The sequence below is a fragment of the Cynoglossus semilaevis genome, chromosome 4, assembly GCF_000523025.1.
Source record: "Cynoglossus semilaevis isolate Cse_v1.0 chromosome 4, Cse_v1.0, whole genome shotgun sequence".
Lineage (NCBI taxonomy): Eukaryota > Metazoa > Chordata > Actinopteri > Pleuronectiformes > Cynoglossidae > Cynoglossus > Cynoglossus semilaevis.
The window spans coordinates 10031842-10055144 of NC_024310.1; the positions used below are offsets into that span (position 1 = coordinate 10031842).

Here is a 23303-nt window from a genome sequence, read left to right on the forward strand (position 1 = left end):
TTTCATCACAACACAGCTTGTATTGCTGGTCTCTCGGGCTGTGATCTTTTGACACAGAAGAGATTAAACAGTACAGCAGAGCTCTTTTGCTTTGCACCGGTCAAGTAGATAAAGCAGCACAACGGGCAGGTAGGCTAATACATTGTCGCCGCAACTTGTTGCAGCTTTAGTGCTTGGCCGACAGCTACACTGAATAAGGGAGGAATTAATCAAATTAAACATGACTAATTAATTAAAAAAATGTTTGTTTACATCAGACCAGCCTCACTGAGGGCAGGGCAGTAAGTGAGGAAAAAACAACAACAAAAAAACACAATACAACATGTCAAAGAAGTATAATCTAAGTCGTTATTTAAAGCCCTCACATTTAACTGTAGATGTCTGAGATAAGATTGAAGGGCAGAGAATAAAAGATTTATGATGCATTCATTAAAAAGTCAGCAAAAATAACACAACTGCGGTGCGTTCGCTGCATATTGACTGCTTTTGATGAATTGATTTGAACTCCTGATTCTTGGCCCCACAGTTTAGCCTTTCCCTTTAGACTGAATAAAGTCTTCCCTTTGTTCTTGTGGTTGATCAAGTGAGATTGTTTTGTCAAAGACGGCAGTCGGCCATTTGTCTTCTTCAGGGAACAATTGCAGTGCAGCCAGGAGACTTCCTGTCTCCATTGTTTTCCTCATTCAGGTCCATTTTTCTCCTGGCCAATTATTTTTCCAGTTCAGGAAGATGGACATTTTTCTTTACCATCATTGTAGTGTCATGCTTCACAAAATAATATTAATTACTCTTGACTTATGGTTGCCTGCATTTCCATACGGGTTAAACATAATATTACTCCCTCGTTAAGCATGTTTTTGGCCTGTGGGAGTAAGCCGGAGTACCCGGTTTGGATGTTCAAAAGACGTGTTTTGGTGTATCTGCATTCTTTGTAATTATTACAGTCATAATCCAGTAGAGGGCATATTTTACTAGCTGTGTTCATCTTCAGTAGACAACTAGTTTTACTTGTACACATCCTCCCCTTTTCCTTGACTCCTCAAGCACTTTTTAAAGGCCTAATAATCATCATAATTTTTTTTGTTAAGCAGAACTCATATGCAAACTAAGATAAGAAAATGTTGCCAGTAAGAAGACACTGTTTTTAAACTGTGAGGATTTCTTTATGTGACATTTTAATGGTGGTATTGTAAATCATTGGTGGTGCACCTGCATATACCTTAAAACACGAGAGGCAGCACCACGATAGCCTTGGCTACCTCCGTGTTAAACATACTCAATTTATGACCACCATCACTGCACTCCAGGGAGAGAGAATCAACAGTGAACGAACACGGCAGAGAGGCAATACATGGCACTCCCTGTCACAGGGACCTAAAGGTTCAATACATAAAACCTGGGGAAATATTTTGAGAGATGGAATTTTCAAATCCTTAAGACTATTGACTGTAGCTCAGACTTTTGTATGAAGGCACTAAATGACATTTACCCTCCAGAGAGATTCTCGTCCTTGGAGTTTGTGGTCACTGGTACTGATCGCTCACCGGCCGATCTAAATGTATATCTGCAAGTTTAAATTTGTTTGGAAACCAAAGCTGTGAAAGCTAACATGTAGTCAAAAAATAAAATAGTGCTAAATCTTTAATCTAATCCCACAGTAAAAGAACTGCCTGGTTCCTATTAACTGATTGTATCTATGGTGGTAAAAACGAAAATGTAAATGTGTATGTCCCATATTCATTATCAACATGCTTTTGTCAGGTCACTGCTATTTAAAGCGCTCATGCAAATACAAGTAATGGAAACTCTGTCCCACTTTTTCATTGGTACACTCTTCATGTTTTCCGTGAAAACCTCTGCAGCGAACATGCTTATACTGAGGCTCTCCTGTGTAATAATTAAAATGAATGCGTCTCGTCGGCATCGTTTGCTTATCATCTGTGTATATTCCTAGTAGAATATACACAGAATAATTATGTGCAAAATCCAGGCCGCATTTTACCGCCGCCCGCTTTTTGTATAAGAGTACCCCCCCCCCCCCCCCCACACACACACACACACAAAATAAAGGTGGATTCATTGCTTGAAAGTGTTTAAACAACAACCTCATTCACCTCTGCTCTTTCTTTTATTTCTTCCTTAGGCAAGAATTTTTCATTTTTATTTTTACTTCTATTTTTTTTCTTTTTGTCTTCGTAACAAATAGCTGCTCACTTATGCAGTAAAGTGTTTTTTTTTTTCAAAGTTGGGTTCATGAACTGCTTCTACTACATTACGACCCATAATTGCAGTCGCCATAAAAACATGCGCTACATATTGTACTATATTGTACCTCCCATCTTACATTACAGCAGCACAAATGCTACTTTTTTAGTGCTTGATTATGTCCTTAGGTCAGAACAGACAGTTACCACATTCCTTTTGCAAACTAATCAGCTCCAAAAAATTAGTTATTGATCCCAGGCCAGTTCATGGATGGGGGATTTAGTGGTGGGGTCAGAGAGAGGGCTCATGGGGCCTGATTGCCGGCGTACCCTTTTTGAATCATGAAAATTACACACACAGAGACACACACACTGACAAATGTAGCATAATGTGCCCTTCCACCTAAAGTGAATCAGTTACAGCTCAAACATGTTTTCCTAATGAGCTCCATTTTTGCAAAAGACTTTCGTTAAAAAAATATAATATATATACACAGTATATGTTAACTTAATCTGGTTCCAGGCTTCCCCAGGCACAACATCTCCTTCTTTTAAAATACATAAATTGGAATTGATTTTTGTATATAAAAAACCTACAGCGTGCATGACATTTTGCCTAGAAAAAAATAATATGATGGGAGTAGAATTGAATGACCATCTCCAATAGGATTCCCTATTGTTGTAATAGCTTTCTGTGGGGGGTCTTAACAGTTTTAAATTCCCCATATAAATTTACATTTCTGTGTCACAGCCAATTTGCTGTGATCTTTTACATTGTTCTTATTCCTAATTTGCTTTAAGAGAATATAGGACTCAGCAAATACTGTTATTACTAATGCACTGCAACCTTCATTCCAGACAGCATTGATCACATCTTTTAGAGATGAATGGATTAATTACAGGCAGTGAGAGGAGACAGAACACAGTCCAGTATTGGGGGGGACGAATGACTACGCGGGCTGGGATTGAGAAAGCCATTAAGGCAAATTGAGGGCATTAACGACTGTAGTGCTGCCAGGGGCCCCCAGCGGCCCACCCTTTTCCCTGGCATTATGGCTGTGTAATGGCTTCCTCAGCTGCTCTTCTCAGATATTAGGTGGGCTCTGGCTTTGTGGCAGTGTGGCTGACATGATGTTCTTTTCCACACCCCCGAGACTTCACCCGCTCCCTCTCAGCCCACTGCCTGAGACCACAAGAACCACCTGCACTGCACTGTGGATGTACAACATGATGCTGAAGCAATGGGAGCGACGCTAGAGGCTGTAAATACTCATTAAATAAATTAGAGCGGTACAGTAGACGGCTACGATGGTGCGGTGTAGCATATGAGATATACAGATGTGTGTATTTTCTCTTTATTTACCTCTAATAGAGAGGAGTGAGTGACTGGCTGTGCCTGTAGAAAACGGAAGAAACTCCACAAATGGTCAAGCTCTCACAGCAGTGAGCCGACACCCGTAGAGCAGGAGTTTAATGAATAATAGACTGGGGAGGAAATACAGTATGTGCTGTGTGTTTATCTAATTAAACAACATCAAATATGAATGACAATTAGTCCAGTGTTGTTCTACAGACAGTATTGGACTCTTCAAAGTCGAACTGTTAACTGATCATAACTCGCTCTCAAATTTGACAGGAATCTCAAGTACACACTCGTGTGAGTCGAGAGGAGCACGGTTTAATCTTTGAAATGTTTGTGCAGCAGACGCACAGTCAGACGTACTGTAGGAGACGTTGACTTAATGCATACCAACGACAGGCAGATATGGAAGCATTTCTGAGCGTTTTTATGTAAGATGTGGATTTAAGACTCAAAAAGGAAATATAATCAAAACCATTTGTGCAAAATCAAAAGTTTGCTCAGAGGAATGACGCTTGACTTCTTTGATTGGTGGAGACTAACAACAAACAGGACACATTTTTAAGTATCTGTAACAGGTCTCCTGCATTGCAAACAGAGGCAAAGCTAAAGCACCACTATAACCTGGTAATAAGACCTGGTAATTATAATTACAATTTTATCAATAATGAAAACAATGTTTTTTTTTTACCAACTTAGGTGGTAAGAAACAAAACAAAAAACAAAACCCAAAAACTGTTATGCAGAAATAATTGTGTCAGCTGATGCTCAGTGTCTTCAGGAACATGGTTGTGTGTTTTAGCCAATAATTTACAAGGGTAGTGGAAAGTTAGCTTACTGAGAAATACATGCTTCACATCTAGACTCTGCTGCATCGTCTGACCATAGTTTTATAACGAGAGTAGTCTCTGAATTCCCAAACTCCATGTGCTTTGATTCTCTCTCTCTCTCCCCCTCCCTCCCTCTTCCTAATTCAACTAATAAAAAGGTCACTATACTGCTGTGATATAGTGACTTTCAAAGTATCTGCTGTTCTTATTATCTCCAGAAAATCTAATCATTTAAGTGTTAAGTTGAGCAGAAGTTTGTCGACTCCCACATCCCCTCACACAAACACACATGCACACACACACACACATGTCTAAGCCCCTAGTAAATGCTATCATTCTGGGGGGAAAGAAACATCTATCTAAAACTTTTTTAATGAGCTTACACTCACTCCTAGCTGTGAGGGTTCTCTTAGTCATCAGGTCCTGATACTGGATCTCAAAGTGTAAATCCATTGGGTCTTAGATACTATGCATCTGGAGCAGAGGACCATATCAATGTAACAGTCAATAAAAACAACAGTAATATTAATAGTAGAAGAACTTGGTTTTTTTTTTCACACCTTCTCAGTGTCTAGGTTGTTTAAATCTAATCTAGCTGAACACATTACTTCCCTCACATTGCCCCCAGCTGAATGTAGCAACTCATAAAAGTCCAATGTTTCAGCCATATTGATTCCTCTGGTAAAATTGGTTTGAGCAATGAATGTGCTAAAGCACCACGCACTGAAATGTTTTTTAGTCCAGAGAGGGGCATTGTGAGTGTGACCTTCGGTGGTTCCCCCACCCTCTCACACCGTCATGGCTGTTTTTTGTCCCTCCAATTCTGCCATTCAGAATAAAAATATGTGAGGAAATCACAGGTCACTTCCACGTGACCTGCACTGCACGTTATTCACATGATCTTAACCCGAATTACACACTTTCTATTCATGTCAGCTAAAATGAGGAAAAGTATATATATTTTTGTTTCCGACTTTGATTGCAGAGATGACACAGAGCGAGGTCTGTTTGAGCTGTGGTACGGATCAGAGATGTGAAGGTTTCTCGGCCTTCTTTCAACCTTTTAATTTTTTATCTCTTTCAGAACGCGGTCTCTCTAAGCTGAAAAGTACGTTACGCGATTGTGCACGATCCTTGACCGGGGTTTCAACTGTAGGCTGCTCCTGTTGTTCCTGCATTTCACCCTGAACACGGTGACTGTACAAAGCACTGTGAGAAAATAGAAAAGACCATGATGAGGCAGATAAAGGTTCAGTCTGCAAATTTTATGTTGATCTTTATTTACCACAGGAGCTCATCAGTGACGTTCTGCCGTTATGGCGCAATATATATATACAGTATATATAACATTATTGTGACCTTCTGAATTGTAACATGTGTTTGTATTTCCTTCACAACACAACCTGGGGCAGCTTGGTGATTCTAGAAAAATCAAACAAGATTAGCTCAGCCTAGCAGTGAAGAGCAGACTGCAGTAATTTCATTAAATCCCGTGATCATTTCATTCAATAATAAGTTTCATTTTAAATGCTCATAAATCAGGGAAGTGTGGACTTTATGGACTCGTTGTCCAATAGAACAGCAGCAGCAACTTAAGGTCATAAAAGCAATATCATTATGAATATGCTTCAAGTCTAAATTGTGCCATTTGGTCACCTTAGCCATGTTCCAACAAATACTCAGGTCTTTTGGGGAAACAGCAGAGTGTGTATATTAAGTGGCTCAATACTCATGATGAAATGTGGACTTAGTAGTTCCTCTCTTCAGCAGCTAACCCTTTATGAGGGTTCAGTTTATATAAGCAACAAAGTCAGATGTTTGTTTCGGCAATTTTGCAAGTTGCTAAATCGCTATCAGACATGAAAAAGTGTTGAGCCATCCCTATTAAAAATATGTTTTTCTTTTTATCTTTTTTATAAAAACGATGACCATATCACAATAACTTTTTTATAAAAACGATGACCATATCACTACTATAATAGAGTTTAGCATTTAAAAACATCTTGAGAATTAGTTAAAATTAAAATCAGCAATCAGTAGTTAGTAAGCATTGTTATTTCCGACCAATTTAAATCAGTACACATTATGATACTTCCTCGTTCACCTATAGCAGCGCTACGTCTGGTACATTCCATGCAAAGAATGCATTTCTGTGTTTGTGTGTGAGTGTAGGAGTCAAGTCCATCATCTTTATATCACATTTTTACTCCTGTGACAGCTGTTCCTTTTTCTCTGGATTGGTTTGTCAGGTTGAGCAGTCAGTCGGTGGATTTCAGCTGCAGAGGTCTTCTAGATCTGACAGCTTGCAGTGAGAGAAAATGAGCATCAATCCACAGTGTTCCTACACACTTTTCGCTGCCCACAATTCTTCATTGTTGGCATTTTAAAGGAAAACTCAGCTCTATTGTGTTTGTGCACAGAGTGCTGTGGTTGGGTCAGAGGTATCGTTGTCCAATGTTGAACTGTAATAAAGTGAAGGGGTCAGACCCAAACTCTGGACGGAGGAAAAAGAGGTAGAAAGATCTTTGTCAGCTGCTTCATTGTGGTGAAATTCTGCAGCTCTGGAAAAGTTCCACCTGATGGAAATAAATTGCTTGTGGGAGTCGGTACTGAGCACAGAGTCTCTAAAGACAAACCAGGTTTTTAAATGGCTCAATTTAGCTTTTGTGAGAGCCAGGAACCCAATCAGGTCACTGGCCCACCAGCCGCCACGGTGAAAATCAATAGGTACTTTCAGAACAAGGGGCCTTATTAAAACAGGCCTCTTTTCTGTGAGGTGTTCGGATGACACTGTTGCACAGAGATCATTACGCTTGGCTCTGGTCGCCACATTTAAATTGTTACCATTCCTTTTCACCCGGACGTCCACTACTGCTCTCACCAGTGTTTACTTTTGATTGTAAAGATAGTGGGACTTTTATCGCAGTCTGCTGTGGGATAGAGAGTACAAACACAAGGATTCCAGCGTGTTTCTCTGCCACAGTAAATAACAGTGTCTACAGTATTAACAACAAAAGTAAGGTAGATAAAGATTATCATAGACATTGATGCAACGACGTGCTCTAAATTCTCCTAACCTTCTAACTTAAACTTTGTGTTTTTTCTAATTTTAGCACACATAAATGTTTACTGTCACATTCTCATCAGCTCGTTTCTGTCTCGGCCTCTTCTTGTTCTCCAAACATTACAATCTCGCACTTTCAGAGCACAGATGACCTTTTCAGTTTTATGAGTTGCACCTTAAAGGCTTTTCATCTCTTGTCAAGGCCAACGACACGGCACAGCAGAGCAGAGCCTGGGCAGTAAAGTCTCAATGATGTCGTTGACTCTTTCCTCTTCTGTTCTCAAATTATAATGTGACAATACAATATTTTTTTTTTATTATTTATGCTTGTGTACGATACCAGTCTTCGGTTCTGTGCAACAAGTAATACATTATGAATTTTCCTCCATACCTTGAAACACAGTATTGTCTGATGTACAGCCAAACATGTAACTTCTACATGTTACTTTTCAAACAAGTAACATGTTTAGCTTTTGACTAGTGACTCGTGGCAGGATATATGGATTCATCCTTACGTAGACATGTCAAAGCAGGTTGTTAGTCACGGCCAAATATCCAAAGTGATCAATGATCTGAATCATTAAGTTAGTAGTAACTTTGTTTAAGTTATACTATTGTCACCTTCTTAGTCATATTTTTTTATGAGCCATTTCCATGCAGACAAATGGGAGAGTTGGAAATAAAGACCAGGATGTGAGAGTCCTCTTTGGGTGGTAAAGGAATTTTCAAAATTGACTGGGCAGTTCTATTTATATATTAGACCTGTGACCACTGTATTGTGTGTAAAGGGTAAATATATTCCTGTCTTTATGTGATTGATACTGATTCATACATTTTGACTTTTATTTTGGTGGAGCCTTGACTTTGATGTGCATGGGTTCAAACTAGTTAGACATTGAGACATCACTACACACTGGTCCTTTAAAATGACCAGTGGATTAAAACTATGTTATGTCCTTTTTGTTAATGCTAGGTTGGAGAAGGGAAAATAAACAGAGGCAAAACCAAGACGTTTGGAATGACTGTGTCTCCATCCTCCGCTATCTTATCAAGCTTTCCACCTCCACTAAATGGGAGGTTTTCATAATGTACCAGCCTTGTCGGGATAAATGCCCATGGCACTGACTGCAGCCTCAGCACATGCCACATCTAAGTGATGAGTACACCACAAAGAGCTCACTGCTGTGTTGAAAATGCACAAGGGAGTGGAAGAGGCTCCCTGTGGTGACCCAGAAGTGTGCTTTAAAAACAACCACAAATCATATTACAATTTGAAACAACTCTTCTGAAACAAGTCTTATGTTTGCCAAAAATAAACTGCAACAAACAAGTGTGTGGGCTGAGCAGCTCCAGACAGACCCGGAGTGGCTTAACTCTAGGGGAATGAGAAAAAATTGATTCGCAGAGACAGAAACAAGGTCCCAGAATCTAAATGATGCTGAGCCCAGTTTATGTGGTAACAAAGGAAATTTACCCAAAGGAATTGTCATCTAATTCCATTAGTCCAGATGTGGCCATCTTTGAGTTCAGTGCTACTTGGTCTGCTCGTAGCTTTTTTTCTCTGCTAGTAATTTTCTTTCCACTGCCTCAGCAATCTACCCTTTTCCACTGAGACCCAATAACCCGTTTCATTAAATTTATAAAGAAAATAAAATCTGTCCAGAGACATTAGGTGGGGTTTTACAGTTGATGGAAATGTGACCATAAACATTACTAGTAAAGTAAGCAGAGCATTTGAAAATCATGTCATAGGCTCTGCACTGAAAATAAAAGAAATACTTTGTAAAGGTATATCATGTCATAGTTTATTCTAAATAAACTAAAATATATGATACATTTTTCTAAAGGTTGATGATAAAAACTTAACTAGTATACTGTATACTAGATTGTACAACATAATTAAACATATCCAAAACTATGACAAGAAATTGTATGGTTAACCTTAAAAAATATGTATTAAACAATAAAATCAATTATGCAAAAAACAAAACAAAAACATATCTGGTCGAAAAGAAAGCAGAATTAGAATGGTTAGATTAAATCTGTGGTCCCAAAATGTTTTCTGCAGTGTCTGTTTTGTAGATAATCTCCCTGCAATAGCTCTTTGCCCCTCGCCCCCTATTTGGAAACAACTGGTTTAGAGCACACTTGTGAAAACTGCCTGGGCACGTAGCAAGTGGACCAAAGTGGACAAACCCTTCCAAAAAAGTAGTAAAAAAAGTATTATTATTATTGTTGAATAAATTAAACATATTTACTACAGTAATGTTGAACTCTATTGAAACTGCAGTTTTTGGTCTTATCCTTTTTTTTTCTTATATTTTTACTACCTTGTAAACTGGTAATACGAGTAATGCAGTATTGTGTTGTATTCATCCCACTATAAAGTTCATAATACTTTCGTGTGGTTTGACTGATAATCGTAAACATCTCTCGGCAGTTTGCGGAAGCACGTGTTGTATACAGGTCCGGAGTTGTTTGCAACCTTTAAAAACACCATAAAACACCATGGATTTAAATGAATTTCTGATGAACGTGCTATGTAGCCATAAAGCATTTTAAGTACCCGTGCAGCATTTTCGCTCTGATGACATCATTGATTTATGGGCTGCTATTTGAACGGCCGTTGTGAAGTCGTAGCTTTCAGGACTGTTTGGCTTAATGTCCCAGTGCTGCTGCTGGAGGTATTTGCGGTGTGTTGTGAAGTCTGACTTCTTCAGTGTTCAGCGTAGGCCTGTAATGGCTCTGTTGGGACGGCGTGAAAGTGCTTCTTCAGCGCTCATTAATGGAGCAAATTGAACAGGTCTCCCAGCCTAGCAGTGTAATGAGGGCCTCCCTCCCCTCTTCCCTGCTCCCCCCTCCTCCCACCATCATCCTGTAGTCTATTGTTCACCTACAGTTTGGGTCAGAGCTGCCGTGCAGTAATTGTATCTCTCTGACCCTCTTTTGGTTTTTATTTTGTCACAGAGACCTGCTCTTTATTGGGAGCAGGCCATCCCTCCGGTTGTAAAAGCTACCTCACCCCTCCTCCCGTACCTAGGGACAGGGGTGCTGCCTGCCTGGCTGCCAGCGATCAATATGCCACTGTCGTTAACTGGATTTGTTGCTGTGGTGCTTGCTTATGAGGCAGCAATTAGAGTGTGAAGTGGCAAGGCCAGGGTACGAGGCCGTGGCTGTGCAAGGCTCGGCCCTAGGGGATGAAAATGTCAGGGGCACAAGCCCTGTTTCATTAAGGCCAAAACAGACTATGACGATCTATACCATCTGCGTAATTCATTCGGCCGTAGGGGGTTGGAATTATTTGTTGTGGACGGTGAGCGAGCGCAGAAAGAGGTCACAGGTTTCAGAGTGGCTGTGTGGACACATGCATCCAAATGCTTTTACACCCTGTGGATTCAACTGACATGCCACCGATGGTTTATTGCCAGAGCGGGGCTTTTTGAAAGACCGTTGTCCAGGTGCTGTATCTGACCAGAACCTTCTCTTGTTATGACCAGATCACAGCAGTAGACATTTAGTAGTGTGATGAATTGGTATGGAATTGGTGACTGAAAGTCAATGGGACTGCAACATGACTTCTACTGCAAATTGAACACTTTCAGCCGGAGTGTAGTGTTTCACCATAAGATTAGGTGAATGTCAGTATTTTGTATTAGAGTTTGTATGTTCTCCATATTTGTATTATTAAAACCTAAAGATCATGATTATACATACATATGTTTAAGTTAAAATAGGTGCTTGACCTTTATATTACATTCATATCCTCACATTAAATCTTTACTTTGAACGATTTAAAATTAAATTCTTACATAAAATTAACAAATTGTATTTATATATATATATATATTTTTTTTTATATAATTCTATTTTCAACCACCGTGTTTCTTACCCCATGCCTGGAAATAATCATAGGCCAGTGTGGACATTTGTTTCAGACCATCACTCAGTTCTGATTGGTGACATTGAAGCATTTATGGTGGTTGGGGTGGCCAGGGGGTCTTTCTGTCCGCATATCTTTCTCCCCGCCAAAGGGGTCATCATGGCCATGGCCAAACATGGGCTGGGGGTGCCCTAATGTGTCATCTGGGACAGTCTGTGACCTAAAGCTCTAAATCACTTTCCATTGTGGGGGACAATTAAGTTTGAACCTCTGATCTGCGCAGCCTTGGAGTGATTTTGTCGATAGCACTCAGCGTACGGGGGGAGGCTGCCTTTTTAAGTGGGATACTTCTCAATTTAGGAGCCAGCGTGTTTTATTCAGTCCACTGGTTTAAAGCAATCCCGATGCATTGATGAGTGAGAGTCAATTCAAGAGGGCCGGCTACTAAAACAGTACTGTGTCACACCATAATAATGTGTTACTTGAGGCTGCGTTGTTTTACTTGAATGAAAGTGTTTTAAGGAAATGGATTTGTTGTTTTAATGTTTCTTTCTGAAAGTTTTTTCATTGGTCTCTTTGCCTCAACCTCAACTGTGAAACTGGTACTTAGCCACATTAGCATCTGAGGTTCAGTTCAGTTAGTTCACTGTGTTTTCAATGGAAACATTTCAAATAGGTGCCAGAATAATTGCTGTGCAGCGTCAGTGCTATCATATTAGCATGTTTCTACGTGCTAATACGAGGACTACACTTTTAAAGATGGTGGTTTTTGGTTAAGCATTAAGTTTGAAGTAAGTAAACAACGTGCACAGGTTAAAGAAGGAGCCATATGGAGTTGAAGTATCACATTCTAATCCACTCAATGTAATCAAAATTAAATGATGAAACTTGACTGAGAGACATGACTTTGAATATTTAAGATGGATTTAAATTTAACTTTTCGACTTTTGGCCCTCATATAAACTGTGAATTATTTTTGTTTTTATCTTTTCTTTCTCTCCTAACACCCAACTGAAGGCCAGGAAATTATGAGGCAATGAAAAGAGTGATTTCCCATGTTCACAGCCATTAATAAGTCGCTGTACAGAGTGGACGGAGGGGGATTAAAAAGATTAGATACAAGACAGGATCAGTGGCAAGAGATATAGCTTTTATCTTGGCCTCTGTTGTTGGTAAATATAAGTCCATGCATAGCAAACGTGTATTGGCATCTTTCTGGAGTGTAATCTAAAAGAAAAATGTTAGTGGCCGTTAGCAGATAACATTCACATTTGTTTATACACATTTATATCCCCTGAGAATTCATTGTTTTTGCAGATGCTGGTAGGAAACGGAAAATATGATGACAATGATTAATAGTGATGTGTTGAAGTTTATATATATATATTTAGTTTGATGATGATGATGATGATGATGATAAGGTTTTACTCTATTTTAAATACTCTTTTGTACATTATTGTAGATATTGTGTTAAATATCAATGTGTTTGTACTGGGAAAATATATAAGACAATAATGAAACTCTTTATGTGCAGGTAAATGTGATAGCTTTGGGAAATAATGCAACCATTCTGCCGTTGGAGAAGGAGGTTGAAAAAAAAAGCCTTTGTAGGATAATGTTTCTCTTTTATGAGCACATTTATTTATTGACAGCGTTAAAACAAATAGTAGGGTTGTAAGACAGTGGTTGCATTGTATTTTTATGTGGGTTAAATCAGGTGAGAAAGTCAAAAGGGTATTTATGGTTACACAGTACACCTCAGATATTTTTATGTGCCGTACTTCCTGTCTTAATTCAACCAAACAAGACTTGTCAAGTCTTGTGTCCTGATTGATGGAGGTAAATTCCAGGTCTTGGTGATTATTCATAATAAAAATAAAAAAAAGAAGAGGGAGTTGAACTGATGAGGAAATGATGACAGACGGCACCTTTGTTAGTTTAGTGTCTGGGTGAGGTTTTGTTGTTCTTACAGAATTTCCTTTAGGGTTTATGAATCACAAACTCTTAATAGAAGACAAATGTGTGAGAGTTGTTGTTCAAAGTGAAACCGGTCTTATCAGGTTTTATAGTGTGGTCAGTTGTGCAGGAATTTACAGTCCGCAGGAAACAGATTCAGCACTAAGTCTGACTAATGATGTCTGTAGCTGTGGAACTGAGGAGGAGGACGGAGAGGAAGGACAATGTCCTTACTGATAAGAAGGTTGGACCGATACTTGAGAAACTCCTCTTCTCTCCTCTCCTCTCCTCTGCTCTCCTCACCGTCAGAGGTGAAGTATTCACTTCTCACTCATTAGCGGCTGCCGCCCTTCACTCACTGGACCAAACTGTTTACCCTGTTCTGTCATGACAATGACTAGCACCCTGTTATCAAGGTCTGCCCTATAGGTGGGGGCTGACAGTTGTGATGAGTTTCCACAGAGGAAGATTATGCAGCCGTGTTCAGGAAAGAAAAAAAAAAAAGTAGGCCAGCTAATTAGCTGCAGATCTCAGGGCCCACAGAGCCGGCTGTTTTTCACCTAGACAGGGAAATTCCATAAATGACAGGAATGTAAGTTGAAGAAGAGAGGCTGGAATATCTAATGTGAGTGGGAGGTAAAGAGGTTTGACAGAAGGGAGAAACAAAAAAATGGAGGATAGAAGTATCACCCTGTTAGATTTATTTTGGTTGGGAACTAAATCACCTCATGTCATTGAGCACTTAATATGTTCCCCTCTGACACATATGACTTTATTATTAGTCTGTATATATATAAAATCAGGATGTCTAAGTTCAATGATAGTGTGAATTACCTGATTTCTAGACTCTGTGTGTGTGTGTATATAAATATGTATATATACATGTATGTATATATGTATGTATATATATAAATCTATATATTTGTATATATATACATGTATATGTACATATATATTCATGTATATATATAATTGTTGCAGATCAGATGTGTTTTAAGCTTAATCATTAAAAATTATATAAAAAAATATTTATTAAAAAATAAACAAGAGTAAAAAAAAGTACTGCAACCTAAAAAAACAAACAAACTAACAACAACAAAAAAAAAAAACAACCCATAAAATATACATAATTAATAGTATACCCCAAGGTCTACAGCCCACAGACTCACTGTCATAGGTTACAGGTCCACTCATTGTTTTCTGATAAAATAAATGTATGTAGTCGGTTTAGCTTAATAGTTAGCAAAGTTTAGTTGTTTCCAGTTGGTGTGATTTACTTTTGGCTTTAAAAAATAGTTCTATTTGAAACATAAAGCCTGAGATAAAAATGAACACAGCTTGTGTGTTTTAACATTTTCCTTTAGAATTCATAAGTCCTTTGAGGAGTTAATACACTGTATTCCTTAAATCTACTTAAATATCTTAATACAAAAAAAAAGAGTGTCCTATAATTTTAGAACTATTATGTTCTGCTATTTATGAGTAGGCTCAAAATGCGGAGTTAAAGACAATGACGGGAAATTAATCTGTTAAAAGCACAGAATTCCTGGACTGTAATCCCCAGTTTTGCAACATTTGATAGGGAGTCTCTATCTCACTTCCTGTGCTTTGTCAGTGAATGCAGGGGAAAACGGGGCGATGCATTACATACAGAGTGCATGTCCTGCTGATAGAAGCCTCCCTCCACACCGAGCTCAGGTGTCACATCCTCCATGCTTTCTCCATCTGCCTCCCCTCCTCTTTAAGCCCCTCTGAGGGAGTATCAGAGAGTACAGAATTTACCATGTGTCACACTGGCATCCACTAAATGTTTTATTGCCCGGAATAAACCCGGATCACCTGTTTTATGTCTCCGAAAACTTGGTTTCCATGCCTGGTGAAAGCCACAAGCTAAAATAGCACTGCATGCAGTACCGACTGTGCCTTAGGACATTACACTGGTGAGCTCACTACCTAACACAACACAGACAATTTGGAAAGGACAGTGGTGCACTTATTAGGTCCTCAAAGGAGAGTAGAGGGAATCGGTGCTGTATAGAAGTCAGCTGTTCTTACTGTCTAAGTGGTAAATCCTATGGTCGTGAACAATAGGCAACGAGCAATATATATATATTTTCGTGAACAATAGGCAACGAGCAATATATTTTTTTTTTAAAATATAGGTAACACAAAGACACTGAAAAAAGCTAAATTTGATAGCAAGCTTATATAGAGTTCCTGCCGGCGGGAGGTTCTAGGTTTGATTCCACCTAGCCCCAAATTCGATGTTGAACTGCTTCAGGAAGAGGATCCTGTATAAACTAGACCAGACGACTATACCTGTGCCAGCCTACCATTGTAGCGATCATGCAAATAGTTACTGGTTAAATTCCACTTCGTCTCCAACCTCGAGTTGTGTTGGGTCAGGAAGGGCATCCAGCATAAAAACTGTTAAATTCCTGCCGTTGTTCCGACTCCCAGTGAAGGGACAAGAACAGAAGGTTTGAGGTTTGATTCCACCGCTCACCATCCAGGGTAAAAAGAAAAATCACCATGTGGGCTACCATACCCCTGTATTGCCCCTGAGAAAAAGTGAGATTGAAAAGGATTCTTCTGTGATTTATTCTCATGCTGGAGCGGTCATTTTGGATGAAAAATAAAAAAGGATCAGACCACCGTCAATGATGTTATCGTCTGCCTTTTATCATTAGCTCTTTGTCATTGTCAGGTCCAAACAGCAAAGGCATCACAAGCTGGTTTCACTCAGGCAACATTTAAATTCTGTCAGTGTTCACTCTAAAGTTTTGTCTTCAAAGATTTCACTAAATCTTTGTGCCGTAGCCACATACGCTCTTTTGTGCCCATATTGTATTTATTTTTTCTTTCTGAACTTAGGGATGTGTATTGTTGAACGATACATCATTGTGAGAGGTTAGTCACTTTTCAGCATAGTAATGTGATGTTGCTCTGTGTGTGTATTAAGGAGTCGAAGGAGAGGAGGGGAATGGAGATATCTGATAGATCTATGGACTCTGCTACTTTGCAATGGAATCTGTGTAACTTGGCTAAATAAGAAAGTAATATTTCAGCGGATGCTAACACACACGTATAGGGGTGGGTTTGATTTATGAGAGCACGGCACTGTGTGTTTGTGTCTGTCACTGTATTGTGCAGAATGATTGTTAGTGTGCGTGCGTGCTCGATGTGGGTGTTATTGCCAGGGATGGTGCAGACTAGAGCACAGCTTAATATCTATGTTTGACATGGAGGCCCATTAATAAGGGCCTGATCCCAGCCTAGTGACAGGACTGCTGACAGAGGAGGATCATGGGGAAGAATCATGCCCTGCTGTGGGAGCCCGGGCTGCAGGTAGGCCCAGTCTGCCTTCCCCAGGTGTCATTACGGATACTGGGGAGGGAGCAGAGGAGGCTGGGCCGTTTCTGACATCTACATTAATCACCCCTCCACACATCAGCCCCCAAGTCTGCTCACCACCTCACCCCACCTCCAACTCCTAATCATCCCACACAGAGACCCAAACCCAGTAAGGGGATACTCGGCCATGAAAGATATCCAGCTAAGAGCTCCCCAAATACCACTCCGATCTGATCGTGAGTGATGTTGCTACCTGAACCTCTGACCTGGAACACAATTAAAAACACTTTCCTCTTTCTCCCAGAGACGCACAGAAGGCACGGCTTAGCTGGAACTACTCATTTTGTCACTGTCTGCCTGTGATTCATTGTTTGCATTCGAATTGCACCGGGGTTGTGCGCAATTAAAATGCAGGAAATATCTGTGCTGGAATGTGCCATCTCCAAACCCCCATAGAGCCCAGTGCTGTTGCACACGCCCCTGATTGCCTTGTAGATATTACCCTCTCAATTCAGGAACCCCCTATTGATCCTCAGCTGTGCTTTTACTCACATTAAAACAACAACAGTACTAAGAGTTTAGTCTTTTGACGTAGCTGTACTTTAGTTATTTTTAACCAAAACAACTGGAAATACGAGATTTGTTGGTTTTTATCACTATTTTAGTGAATGGACTTTGGGAATCAACTTGACCTAAGTCACTTGCGTATTGGACAAGGATGGATGTGGCTACCATCGAACATCCAACCTAATGAGGGGCTTCACCCAGGCTCCATCAATGAGCAGATGTTCTCACAGAAATAATAGAAAATTAACTGATTGATTATTAGTTTTGGTCAAATTAAAGACACATAATTGCCCGGAAAATGTGACAGTAATTGTGACATGATTGGTTTAGGTCAAAACAAATGATCTGCTGCAGCATCTGGTGGAAACTCAAATTGCTTTTAAAGGGATATTAATAAAAAGGTTCAAGCACCTCCTCACACATGCCAGGGCCTAATGGGACTAAAGCCCACGACTCAGGGGCTGGGTGGCGACTCTTAACATTGAAAGTAAGAATACGAAGAAAAAATATATGTAAAGGATTGACTTTTCAGTTAACTGTCAGGATATTTGGATTTTAGTGAATGTTCTGACCCTGAAAAACTGCGGTTGTTTTAGAAGAAAAAACTGATTAATCCTACATGTGAAATTGTACTTGTAGCACACTGCTGAGGTTTTCTCTTTCAGCTCGTCATTTGTCAGGGGTCACCGCAGTGGTAGTCTGTTTAATGATTTGACAGAGTCTTTACAGAAGTTGACTTTTCTAATGACATGCTTCCAGTGGAGCTTCCATGAGATGCTATCCAGAAGATGGCGAAAGTTCCCATCAAGAAAAAACATTTAAAAACCATTTGTTACACTTACAGTTACACATTTCCCCTTTTGTTGCAGCTTTCCAGTCCAGTCCCCCCCCCCCCCGCCCATCCCCTCCCACCCCACTCCAAGTGACATCCCACTCGTTTGTTTGCGGTTGCAGTTAATCTAAAACACTCTCCCTCTTTTCAAATGAAGAAAAAGTAATCAAAGCAGAAAACTGTGTTTGTCAATGACATTATTAATGTTGCCACAACAAACGATCTGTGACATTCTGAGACATAATCCCATATTATGGCGTCTGTGTCTTAACCCCACCATCTCATCTTTACGTAGCCAGCTACAGCACAGCCCCCGATTTAATTAAAAAAAAAATCTACTTGCAGCTAATATTCAGAATGTCGCTGCCTCAGCTGCACGTACAGGGAGAGAAATTGATGACTTAAAGACTGGGCATGTGTGAGAATTACACTCTGCTTACTTTTTCATCATTGAAACCGTACATCCGGTTGTTTACGTTTGAAGTGGGCTTTTCTTCTTCCTCAATGACCTTTTTCCCCCATTCTCTTGTTTTCCACACTCTTTTATTTCCCTCAAACCTTCAGCAGCACTGATGACACTATAAATTTCCCTTTGACTCTCTTCAGTGCGTGTGAGACTGTGTTTGTGTGTTACACACATCTGGCAGAATCTAGGGCAGCGTGGAGGCACTGAGAAGACAGCATTTGCATGCGGCTCACAAACATATTAGGGTATGAAGACAAATCACTGTGTCTGGCCGCCTGACAGCGCTGCCTGCATTGGGAGCAGGCGAGTAAACTTGCAACATGTCACAGTTCCCAGTAAGACCTTTGTGGGGCAGGCTACAACATGCAGCCTGACAAACAAACCATGAGCAGCCAAAGCTATTATTAAAGGCAACAGAAGTGGTTCGTTTTGCCCGAGCCATCCTGACATGGTGCTGGCCTCTGTGTGTTTTACAGGGAGAGTATGGTTTTCACAGACACCTGGGGGGCATTTAGCGTGAGGTTTGAAGGCTTTGTTCTACAGGTGACTTTGATGTAAATGAAAACTAAGACTGTTTCTGCTGGTGCTATTGTTCCTCAAACTGAAAAAGGTCAGAACCAGAAATGGTCTGGTCATTTTTTTTTTACAATGCACTTTTTTCAGTAGAAATGAGAATGTGTTTATATAATATAAACGATCAAACTTAAATATAGGTTAAATAATCGCTATGTAGACTCTGTGGTGACGTGTCATCCCTATTTTGTTAGGGTGCATTTATCTTATCTACCTAATTATCAAGGGTAAATGTGATGCCACATGGCTATGTAACCTTGTCTGCTTCTATAATACAACTTGGTACAAGCACAGTTCAGATGCTCTGTGACGGGGCTTGCTGTCGCTGACACCAGTAGGGGGAGCTCACAGCTTGTGGCTCAGACTATGATGAACCAGTGAGATTGTGTGGACAGGGCTGCTGTTGGGCAGCGGTGCAGATCACATACAACGGTACACAACTTCCCTCTGTTGCTTTACACGAACACGAATTTGGTCTTTTCATTTTTCAAAAGCAACTAAATCTATTTTGACTCCTATTTTGTATATGGAACCAGGTGCACATGACTGTAATGTGAGAAGAGGCTGTTGTCTGTTCATCTTGGTTAGAAGGCTCAGCCTTTCAATGATTGATTTTTTTTTTGGCCAGATCATATTCACAATTCTGCACCGGTAACTAAGTACATGACCATTCACGGACCAATCAGCACCTTCAAAATCTAAAGAAGTAAACCACCCAAGGACACACTAACCTATAAAATATAATAATTTTGGATTTAAATATTGTTTACAGATGTTTCATAAAACATTTAAACATGTTTTATGAAATGTATATAAATATATGAAATGTGTGTGTGCGCGTGTGTTTAATGAGGACATAGTGTGGATTTATAATCCAACTCACTGCACCAGTGCTGACATTTACGACAGGGTTGTTTATTTACTTGGGATCAATAGTGTGCCATTCATTTTTAATTGTTATTATCCCTCTTGATTTTACACCTATATAAAACATTCATAAATCTGGATTCAGATCCGGACCGTCCTTGACTTTACTGGACTCAGATCCGGACTGTCCTTGACTTCACTGTCTCCCCACGCTGTTGCCGTTCCCACCCGTGTTCCAGTGCAAGCGTGTCAGTGTCGGTGAGTGTGGAGAGCTGTGGGGCTGTGCCGGGTGCGCAGAGACTGTGCGCTCCTAGCGGTAGCGCAGTTGAAACTGTAAAGGCAGGAAGACGGAGGAGAGAGGGATGTTGGACTGACTTGTGACTGTGACATTTACACTGCTACAATCCCGGGCTTTCAGCGAGACGTCGGACCTGTTTAGAATAAAACAACTTTCTGAGAGAATGCGTCGGAGTTGGAGGCAGGTTCGCAGCCTGCGTATCCACGGATCCGTGTGCTGAAGATTTGAAAGGTGCCAAAGACGCGTCTCAAGTGAAGACAGGATATATGCGCTGAAGAAGCGCACAGGCGTCAGCAGCGACGTTGGTGTTTCCTGTGTGGACTTCTGTGTGACTGACTCTGTAGACCTCATCCTCACAGAGAGCCTCGTATTTGACAGTGAATGAACTCGGACACGAATTAAAATTAAAATAGAGCGCAAGTTTGCAGGATCCTCACACCCCGGTTGACCTGTGCTCTCCGGTTAAATGGATCCTTTCTGTTTTTGGACAGTGATAGTGGCCGGTGTCAGTAAGTAGCACCTTTCCACAAACTCCCACGAACAGTACGGAATAGACTCGGGCTGTCACTGTGGACACATTTTCCGACAGGGACTTGGAGGATTTGCGCGCCCGCTGTGGATGTTTTAATATGCGAGTATGGGTCCGCTAGCCTTCATCCTTGTTGGTGGATTACTGTATTTTCAAGCTGATGGTAAGTTGGTATCATATCTGTATAGGTTGTACTGTTTTACACTCACTCACCCGCTTGGAGATATTTGTTGTTGAATGGAGTTTAGAGAACAGGAATATCTGTGGATACAAAGATACCTACATAACAACGGAGTGATTTTATTTAATATAAAGGATCTCAAAAGTTGTTTTTTGTTTGGTAAAGGTTTCTTTGAGTCATTTAAACTCATATGGTCAGATCCAGCCTGTCCTCCAACCACAGCTACTGTCTTTGCGTTAGTTTATTTTGTTTTATGTGCAACAGATAAAAGCAGAAACACAATTTTTTGAATATATATTTATAAAAATAAGTTAACTAATATAACTAGCATGTTTGGTCTGGTAAAGGAATTAAATATTAACCTAGACTTTTTTGATGACACTAAGCAAATGTGTTGTTAAAGGTTGTGTTGCTTCCGGTGGACGACTTGAAAGCTGTTCAAATCCAATTAAAGAACAAATAAAAAATGATTACAAACAATTTTAGTTTTTAGAGAACAAATAAAATCCAATAACCGCACAAAAAAGTTTGTTTAGACCTGTAGACAGAAGAGTTTGTGAAAGGTGTCGTGATGTGACGCTTCTCCTTCTTAGTTCAGATTTCTTGGCTTGGTCTTATTAACCTTATTTATTTAATTAAACCAACATAATGGTTATCATTGAGACTGCACATAAAAACACCAAGAATCATTTCCGCTGTTAAAAGTGTGTGCTTTTTTTGTTACTAGCTGCTAAGTCAGGAGTTTTTTTTTACTCTTATGTATAAGGCTGCCTCAGACTCACGGCCTGCAGTTAAAGTGGTTTAATGTGGGGATAAAAGCACCTTAACTGCACACTTAATGAGATGAAATGCATTAATCACTAAAGAAGGGGTTTCATAATTAACATTGAAACGGCAACAACCTGTGACTGCTGGAGTGATGGCATGATGGTAATGTGTCTGTCGATTTAATCTGGTCGCACCTTTTTTTTTTCAGTCATCTCTCGTGTGTCACGTCACACATGCAAACCTGCACAAAGCATAGGCTTATCAATGTAAAACAAGGAAATATGACTCCTGAACCGTCACTGACTCCAGCTTTATACATTCATATTGTGTAAGTGATGATTCATATGTGGCATAAGTTTGCTTTGAGTTGTTTGCACAACTCGGCTCTGTGAAGCTGCTTTTTCTCAGCCATGAATTCAAGAGCCTGCGAGGGCCCATTTTTCTTTTTCTTTCACCTGTCAACTCCCACTTTTGTTCTTTACAGCTGCTTGTTTTGCTTTTCTTTTCAGTTCCTTTTGCTCTCTGTAGTTAGTAAATCAGTGTCTGCATATGTTGAGGTTTTAAATGTTCTGTTTCCCTTCCTAATTCTTCTTTTTTTTTAACATTTTTTTTGCATCTTTTGCTCTTTTCACTCTTCACCTAGCCCACTGGTTGCTAAGCAGTGGTTGATGGCATTGGTGGCTGCACATCTCCCCGGGAGCAGTGGATCTTCCCAATAATTTGCCTGTCACCTTCCTCCCCCATGTTTCCGTCCACTCCCCTTTCCATCTCGGCAAAACTCACCCATCACCCAGCCCTTTTCAGACTTAATCTGACGTTCCTGAGAGTGGGAGGGGTCTGTTCTAAGGGTCCACTTAGGCAGACAAAAAGGTCTGGAGTTGCATTCACTGGGCACAACAGCCAACAAAGCCAGTCCTCATCAATGGCGTTAGTCACTGTTCAGTGTGCTGTGATTTATACTGCCAGTGTGTAAGGCAAGGAAAGAAAAGTGTTTACTGGGTGTGTTGTCAGGGCTTGAAGCCAGAACATGTTGTTTGGGATCTACAACAAGTTTGTTTATCTGAAGAGGGTGACACTTTACTGTGAGTTGGGGAGATTTCAGCGGGAGATATTTTTAAAAAATACAATAGAAAGCAGCTGTCTGGTTATCTCTTCAATTCAACTGTTCTTCTTTTGAAGCGGGATTAAAAGATGCTTCGCATAGATGTGCACTCCTGACCCCGTGCTATTTTAAGATGCCCTGCATGTCTGTGTCTGATGTAGGCGCTGGTGGCATTAAACCATTCCTGGTAATGCAGAAAGAGTTGCAGCAATGTTCTTTAACATGAATCTTGAATCAGATTTCTGGGGTTTTTTTAGGTTTGGCATACTGTTAACATTGAAATGTTGTTTACTCAACATATGGAAATGCTCAAATAACAGTTATAACTTATATCGTAGACCAAGAGTTGTGTGATCCATTTGTTTGATTTGTGAAGCAGAGACATGAATAATTCAGAGAATCGTAAGCAGATCTGTCTTTTTTTGGATGTACTGTACCTCTGTGTGCATGTGAAATAACCAAGCAAACTAGA

The 23303-nt window shown here is 40.1% G+C and overlaps 1 protein-coding gene across 10 annotated transcripts in view; it reads left to right on the plus strand.

Annotated features, from left to right (window-relative positions):
* Positions 1-23303, plus strand: part of robo2 (roundabout, axon guidance receptor, homolog 2 (Drosophila)) — a 279131-nt gene that overhangs the window by 96584 nt on the left and 159244 nt on the right. The window contains exon 1 of one of the 10 annotated variants that reach the window (XM_008309050.3): positions 20013-20943. The exons of the other annotated variants lie outside the window; for them this stretch is intronic. Within the exon in view, the coding sequence (XP_008307272.1) occupies positions 20889-20943 (55 nt within the window). The 5' untranslated portion in view covers positions 20013-20888. Of the gene's footprint in view, positions 1-20012; positions 20944-23303 lie in introns of those variants that run through there. 10 annotated transcript variants of the gene reach the window in all.